The sequence below is a fragment of the Xyrauchen texanus genome, chromosome 5 (genome assembly GCF_025860055.1).
Source record: "Xyrauchen texanus isolate HMW12.3.18 chromosome 5, RBS_HiC_50CHRs, whole genome shotgun sequence".
NCBI classification, from domain to species: Eukaryota; Metazoa; Chordata; class Actinopteri; order Cypriniformes; family Catostomidae; genus Xyrauchen; species Xyrauchen texanus.
Window position 1 is genome coordinate 26,479,934 of NC_068280.1, and position 7,959 is coordinate 26,487,892.

Consider the following 7,959-nt stretch of genomic DNA (forward strand, 5'->3'; position numbering starts at 1 on the left):
TATTTGCAAACATTTTGTTCTAAACTCTTACTTTTGGGTTTGCGATTTTAGCGGGAAACCTTCCAAATGCCTTTAGGGTGTAAGGGGTTTTAACTTCAAGCCTTTCTTCAAGATTTTCAGTGATGAAGTGATAAGTTAAACCTACAAATCTCTCTTATTTTTCCTTTTTCAATCTTTCGTTTTCTTTTCTGCAGCCCAGGCCAGAACACACTCCCCCTCTGACCGTCCCCGTCCCCCCAGTTACAGTCAGAGCATCGTCAGCAGACAGAGGGTATGCGGTAGCTATGAAGGTACTTTTCCATAAATAAATAAAAAAACAAAAATAAAAAAAAAGCATATTTTAGCCTATTTAAAAGGCTAAGACATTTTTATAAAATTGTAAAAATAAAGTTCAATAAATTAAAAACATCCTGTCATAGTTTTATATTATGCTTTGTTTATTTGCAAGGTATTTATACAAGATTTTGGCAATTGCAGACGATGGCAAACAAGTGTATGAGCAAAATAATTTAAAAGATTGGATTGTAAATAGTTAGAAATGAGCTGTTAGAAAATTGTAATAGTAAAATCAGTAACAAATGTTCTACAATCCAATTACATTTGTGCTACAGATAACATTAGGTTAAATTTAACCAGAATATCCTAAACTGATTGCTAGAATGCCAGAGGTTTCATTGTTGCAAGCAACTTCAACATAAACGCCCACTGTTATATCATCATGCAGCCCCTCAAATTCAGCAAACGCAATTGGAAGAGAATAAACATGCCACTCAACATTATAGAACAGGAAAAACAGGGTTTACACATCGCATCCGAATATATTAAACTGTTGATCTCAAGCACAGCTGTAAACGCTCTGTACCATAAACCATCATACAGCCATGACATTTGAAAAATGTATGAATGAAACTATTTACTTGTGTTTTTGATAGGGTCCGAGTGTTTTAAAGCAATGCTTTGTGGCGTCAAGAACAGACAGATTTCAAAATGAGAAGTTTCAGCAGGGTGGCAACTATAAATGCTCTTTTTAGACTGGGAAGGAAGTTTTAAGTTCTATCCTTGGTGAAATATATTTTTCTTAAAAATTAAAAAAAAAAGTGTGATTCCAAACTTTTGAATGTTAGTGTACATGAGTTATAGCAATCATACAATCTTCACTCCTGCTTTATGATTCTGGGCCAAAATTTTGCACTTTATGAAAGTACTTAGTTGGCCATAAAGCCATTCTCTTTTTCTGTCTTACACTGATTGTTGAGACAAAATACAGATACATAGGAGAACAAGTAAAGCACAAAATGTTATTTTATTTACAAAGTTTGTTTTCGTCTTACACAAAGTAAAAATGTAGCTACAACCTTGATTTGCGAAACAAGCTGCCACACAAAAATTATGGCTAGCTTGTTACACAGCTGCTATAGCAATCTTATTGGGAATTTTTTAAATACAAAATAAAAAGGGGTGCAAAAAGATAAAAATAATAATTCAACAAAATATTAAAAGCACAGACTCAAAACTAAATACCTGTCCCCCAAAGTCTTCACAGGTTTTGAAACACAAACAGGCAGGGGGTTGACATTGAAATTGTGGAATGCTGAGTAAGCCAACAATTCAGAAAGTTCTCATTCAAATTGTAGGCTCCATATGAACAGCTCCACCCATTTGGTAAAGTCTTGCCCCCACAGTGAGATGTGCACGGGTAAAGGAGGAGTTATGGAGGGGTAGTAAGTTTGATTGGATTGCCAAGTTTTTGAAACGGAGGGGGAGGGAATGAGTAACAAGGGTGGTTTATTGGCTTTTAATCATCATCCTCCTCATCATCATCATCTTCTGCTTCTCGTTTTCTCTTCTCACCCTTTCCTCCTTGCTCTTCTTCTAAGAAAACCATTGTTAGACTTAATCACTTAGACACCAAGGGAACCAAACTAAAAGTCATAACGTCAGAAAACAATTAGAGCCCTCATTTCAATTTGTTAAAAAATACCTTCATCATCATCCTCATCTACCTCTCCATCCTGGCCAAAGTCTTCCTCCTAAAACCAACAGGCCCATGCTGATTAATCTGTTTTCTGTGTTCTTAATTTCCATAAGTGTCACACAGTGCTGGGAAAATTACTTCGGCAATATGGTACGGATCACAAACGATGACTTTACTGTAGGGCTGGGACGGTTACCGCATTACCGCGGTCACGTGACTCCAACCGCGGGTCTGAGCTTGTCACCGTCGTCACCGCAAAAAAACAAAAAAAACATTGGCCTGCACATGTGTGCACGTTGTGTCTAATGACATGGATTCGTTGTGTCTAATGACATGGATTCATTGATTCTAATGATATGGATTATGTCTAATGATATTAGCCTACATGGATTCAAGGTTTTCTAAACAAAACTTATCAAAATATGGAGCAAATCCGACCTTTCGCGAGTTGGGGAGCGCAATGTTCCATGACACATAATTACATTCCATTTGTATTAGAGATGCGCGGATGGGCTATTATTATTTAATCCGCAACCGCATCACAAAACTCATCTGTCCGCACCAACGTTTTTTGATAAATTTTCAAAACCGCATTCCGCGGCGCTGACTGTTTTAAGGTCTGAGCGATGCAAGGCGCTGCTGCCGCGAGGCTAGAAAGCTCTTGGCTGTTCTAGAAAGGAGACTGATCCAATGCAGCAAAGATATTTTAAAGGCTAAAGTCCCTAGTAGGCTATAGCCTATTGGCTATGTTGTATCCCCAGAATATCAGCAGTGAAGTCCGTTTCCGATTGGCGCACAGGGATAAAAATAAATAAATAAATAGTAACGCACATCGGCAAACCTGACTACTAGGCTACTGTAGCCTAAAATTTTATCATTTTGTTTTGAATTTTGTTTAAAATGCATTTTAAGATTTCTATTTATTTCTCATGTCTGTGAGGCAGTAGGCCTAGCCGCCGAGTTTCGGTTCATTTATGAGAGAGCTCACGCGCAAGAGATCGCATCGGCGCTTCCACGTCCTGCTGCTGATTATATGTCTGCTATATTTGCTTCTTATTTATTAATTCCAGGCAATTAGTTAATGAAACAGTGATTAAAATTAAGATACAATTTATACAAAACGAAATTTTAAGTTAAAGAAAGGCTTTCTACAAAACAAAACTTAATAAAGTGGTCAAAATCATGTCTGACCCATCTTCAATGCGAATGTATCTGAGAATAATCTTAAATAAGGAAATCTATACAGTGATTAGTTCATGCCAAATTACTGCTTGATGAAAATTTGACTATTTAAAATTGTGCTCGTTTTTTTTCTTCGGATGTAGGTGACAATATTTAAAGTCTGTCTATCAAAAGTGACTTCTGATGTGTGTCAAAGTCTGTCGGGGCTTGACTTCTCTGATCCAATGTAATGTATTTAATGCGGTTTACCGCTATACCGCGGTAATATCTTGCTTTTCAACCACGGTTAGAAAAAATCCATACCGCCCCAGCCCTACTTTATTGTTAACAGTAAATTACCTTATGTTATTTCGGTGCATGGTTATAGGAGGAACAGAACCGCACTGTCATCAATGTAGTGCCACCTGGTCAATCATAGTAGTGTCAATCATGTAATCCATAAACGTAATTGTAATCGGTTTATGCACATTATAAATTGTAATACATTCCAATTACAAGTACTCAATTCTTGAAATCTTATTACGTAATCCAGATAACATGAAATCTATTGCTACCCAGCACTGGTGGCAGATTAGAGAGATAACCCCTTACCTCATCCTCTCCACTGGCATCCTCTTCATCCTCCTCTCCTTCAACATCATCATCATCATCATCTTCTTCTTCTTCCTCCTCCTCCTCACAATCCTCATCCTCTGCATTGAAAGTAATATTAATTAATACTATCCCCCCAAATTGAAACTGAAAGCTGAGTACACTCACCCTCATCATCATCATCATCATCATCATCAACTCCATCAGCTTCCCCATCAGAGTCTGATGCTTCTTGGTCATCCATATCATAGCCATCCAGGTATGCAAGTTGTGGAAGAAGCTTGAAGACACTTTCCCGGTAGTCATTCAAATTTGTGACTTCACAATTGAAAAGGTCAAGACTCTTCAAATTATCAAGTTTTTTCTGCCAAACAGAACAGATTGTTCACAAGTAATAATTTTTATTTCCATTATAATTGTTGGCGACAAGTGAAGCTGATAAAATATTTTGTACAAATAGGATGTTGTACAGAATCTGTAAAACCATGACATATGTAGGGAGAGGAAGAATGTACAAACCAAGGGTTCCAGTGTACTGATGTCTTTCAGTTTGTTTCCACTCAGATTTAGATGTGTGAGATTGGACAGTTTTTCAGCTAAAATATCAAGGCCACCAGAGATTCTGTTGTCACTGAGTTCCAACTAAAAAAAAAAAAAAAAAACACACATTCTATATAAGATTGTATTGTTGGACACTTGGCGTGCTTAACAGAGACAAGGAAAAAGCTATACAATAACCTTTTTAAGTTTTCCAAGTTTAGGAAGGTTGGAAACTGAAAGTAGACCAACATTTATCAAACTTAGAAATTCAAGATTAACAAATTCTACTGTGAGGCCTTCAATTTTCCCTTCATTTGATCTGCAGTTGTCCAGGACAAGTTCTCGTACCTAAAAATAACCAAGAGAGAAAAACATTTAAATACTATAGCTACTGTGTTAAAAAAGTTAATCAACTATAATATTACTATACTTTTAATATAACTATAAGCTAGGGAACTTTTGACATGTGTATTGTGTTTACATTCAGGGGTGTTTGACACGTTGTTCAACATACACATGAAAAGACATGCTGACAAAATATGGTTGAAAAGCTTGCTCAACTGAACAAACAAAACACGTATTCTGGTTTTTATTTGTTTTAAAAAATTATTGTTTATAAGGCGTGGCGGAGATTTTTGGACGTTTTGCTGCGCCATAGATTGTTAGTCTATATCTTTGGCTCGAAACCATTATTATACATTAATTTAAGTTAGAGTCTGCTGCTGTTGTTGTGTAGCACGATGGCTGAGACTGTCGTAGCGAGTCACCAATGAGAAGAGTAGTTTACAAGTCGACAACCAGACAACATGGATATAATGCGAAAATAACACCGTCTTCATTGAGATTTTGCCTGACAAACTAAAAAAGGATGACATAAAGCTTTTGTCAAATGGAAGCGAAATGTCAATAGCGTATTCCTGCTGCGAAAGACGAAGACAGCGGAAATTAGTGAGACAAAAATGGAGTTTCTCGCGCTCTCGTGACAACATGGCGCCTCGTCTCACTAGATTCACGCTTATCAACACATTAAACAAAATATAGACGCCGAGTTCGAAAACACGCTATTGTTCTGCTTTAGCCATTGTTTACTTGATTTGATAACAGCTCTAAAACATTTCCAACGGATATTCCAGCCACACTAGCACATGTAGCTTCTTTTTACTAGGTCGTTCGTACGGACATTTCGCAATTTGTGCTACAATTGTTACATTCCTAAATTCTCACGGCGAGTATAGAATGAATGTTCATTTAGTCAGTAGTGGCGCGTGGGGTGTAATGTAAGTAATGGCGGGAATCCTCGTTTCACAGCAGCGAGTAACACTTAACACTCGTATACGTAATTTTAATGACCACTGAGCTTTTGCAGTTTTATACACATTTCATTCAGTGTTAATTTTTAATTCAGTCTTTCCTTAATTTGTAAACCACAAACCGTCAGTCACAATTAAAAAGCAAATTCGTCAATATTAATCAAGCTATGGTTTTACTTATTTTGGTTTAAACAAGTGCTATTTTTACTCCTCACAAATAAGAAAACAAGTAGAAAACGCCACGGTGAATGGCGACGGTTCAGAAATGTGACCGTATTAAAGAAAATTAGTTGGCGTTTGACTTTAAGATAATCTTCAGACTATTATTTTATCTTTTAAATACAGTGTAATACAAGGGCGCCTCATGTTAGCAGCAAACATGGCTTCCACGGTGAAATAAACCATCTCATCCGTATCCAACCACACCGATGTTACAATGAGCAAATATTCAGCATACTAATCATAAATACACACGTCCAGCACGGGGGCTAAAAATGCTGCAATAAATCCTTCAGCTTTCCAAACTAACAACTTACCATCTTATATAGTCCAAATTATTTTCACATAAAAAACGGATGAACATTAATGATGTGAATTTGCACGCATTACTTTCCCTTCCAACTCTGTGTCAGAGGCATTACCCATGTGCTTATCAATAAACAACACACAGGTAAATTGAAGTAAAAGTAGCACGGCTAGCATGTCTCTGCACAAACCAAAGGTTTGGCTCAAAAGCGCTTACATCAGATGGTGTCCTGTTCCTCAGCTCCAAATGAATCCTCTTTTTCATGTCCATGTCGCCCCGCAAAAGTTGGACTCTTGCGTTCTGTAAGAATTTCTATTCAGATCAAAGAGGTAGAACGATGCCTTAAAGGAGGAAGAATATGAGACTCTACAATGAACTGAGCCCACCGCCAAATTGGTCTGGGAGCAGAAACCATTGAGGGAAATGGCACTGAAACATATATATTCAATAGCGCCATCTCTGGCCAACGACGCCCCTTGCAGTCTCACAGACACGAGAAACGTCAATAATGAATTACAGTTTGTGACATTAAAGTATTTTGTCTCAATTTACGTATAGTGTACTATGTTGGATATATCACTTGTAAATGTGACTACTTTATTTTATGTAGTTTGATGCCAGGTCAATGATAAATGTTTATTATTGCAATTTAATATATAATCATGCAGATTAATTTCATATTGGGAACTTGACTTAGACCAGTACAGAATCCTGTTTTTCTATCTGGTTTGCAGTGTGTTGATCATTATTTTTGGCTGTATTAAATTTGTATTAGATCTGTATTAAAATGCGTCAGTATCTACATTTTATTTTCCTTGTTACATCAGTATTTACACTCTTGAATTTTATTTAACTTATTTAAAATGTATATTTCAGTTATATTTAATGGTTAATTTACTTCAAATAATGTGAGTGATATGTTTATTAGGCTAGTTGAAAATAGTTTGCAAAAAGACAAATTCAAATAGTTTGCCATGTTTCCTATTAGTTTCAATAAAGACATTTTTGCATGTTTGTGTTGTATGTTCCCTATAATGTATGCGTTATGTAGCCTGCCTTTGTACACGTCCCAAAACAGTTAGCCCATTCCTGAAATAAAAAAACATTAATACATTTGGTTCAATAATAGGTTTATTATTTATAGGTTTATTATTATATGTTTATACTTACTAATATATATCATTTTAAATTATTAATACAGTTAATATTACAATATAGTATAAACATATTTACGTATATATGGTTATATATACGGTTTATGGTTGTGTGCTGTTAAAAAAAAAGGTGCATTATTGAGAACACTTGCCAGAAGAGGGCATCATTTTGTTTCTTTAAACCTGTTTTTGTAATTTCTCTTACAGCCTTCAAAGCAAAGTCTATAAAAGCTGAATGAAACTAATGGTGAACAAAAGTTAAATTAAAGAGAAATTCCAAGAAGTTAGTTAAACAATTACAAAAGCATCTGCAAAGGGGTCAGTGCTTGAATGGCAAGAAAACATGTTTTTAATGTTTAAAGGGAATTTCTTTTTTTTTTTTTAATTACACGATTTGCCAAATCGAAGAAGAACAGTGGTCAAAGGTTACCTACAGCAATAGACATTAAACAGGATAGTGCCAAATAGCATAAAAGTACAGCCTCAGAAAATACCACAGAATTAAATCAGGACCCGTGAGAACCTCACAATTTCAACAAAAACTGCACCCCAACATGGTGGAAGATTCATAATTGTATGGGTAACCATCTTGCACAACAGTCAAGGAATATGAGGCTATTTTACACAAATAGGAGCATAAATTGGTGCAAACCCTGTTCATTCACCATGTGCTAGGAGGAT

The 7,959-nt window shown here is 36.0% G+C and overlaps 1 protein-coding gene across 4 annotated transcripts; it reads right to left on the reverse strand.

Annotated features, from left to right (window-relative positions):
- Nucleotides 1–335: 335 nt before the first annotated feature.
- Nucleotides 336–6,544, reverse strand: LOC127644319 (acidic leucine-rich nuclear phosphoprotein 32 family member B-like). 4 transcript variants are annotated; one of them, XM_052127445.1, is made up of 7 exons: nucleotides 6,341–6,544; nucleotides 4,487–4,636; nucleotides 4,268–4,390; nucleotides 3,917–4,112; nucleotides 3,749–3,849; nucleotides 1,982–2,030; nucleotides 336–1,869 (listed from the first exon to the last, which is right to left on the reverse strand). In XM_052127445.1, exons 1-7 carry the CDS (start codon nucleotides 6,392–6,394, stop codon nucleotides 1,796–1,798), a joined length of 747 nt encoding a protein of 248 aa, XP_051983405.1. In that variant the 5' UTR covers nucleotides 6,395–6,544; the 3' UTR covers nucleotides 336–1,795. The 4 variants fall into 4 exon arrangements, with proteins under 4 accessions (XP_051983405.1, XP_051983406.1, XP_051983404.1 ...); XM_052127446.1 differs by lacking the exon at nucleotides 6,341–6,544 and adding an exon at nucleotides 6,135–6,240 and having other exon boundaries at nucleotides 338–1,872; XM_052127444.1 differs by having other exon boundaries at nucleotides 345–1,872.
- Nucleotides 6,545–7,959: the final 1,415 nt, after the last annotated feature.

Excerpts from the sequence above, each read along its gene's own strand:
- LOC127644319 (XM_052127444.1), bottom strand. The coding sequence starts at position 6,394 with ATGGACATGAAAAAGAGGATTCATTTGGAGCTGAGGAACAGGACACCA. Across the intron at positions 4,391-4,486 it reads AACTTGGAAAACTTAAAAAG|TTGGAACTCAGTGACAACAG; the intron begins GTTATTGTATAG and ends TTTTTTTTTTAG. Across the intron at positions 3,850-3,916 it reads TGATGATGATGATGATGAGG|AGGATGAGGATTGTGAGGAG; the intron begins GTGAGTGTACTC and ends CTTTCAATGCAG.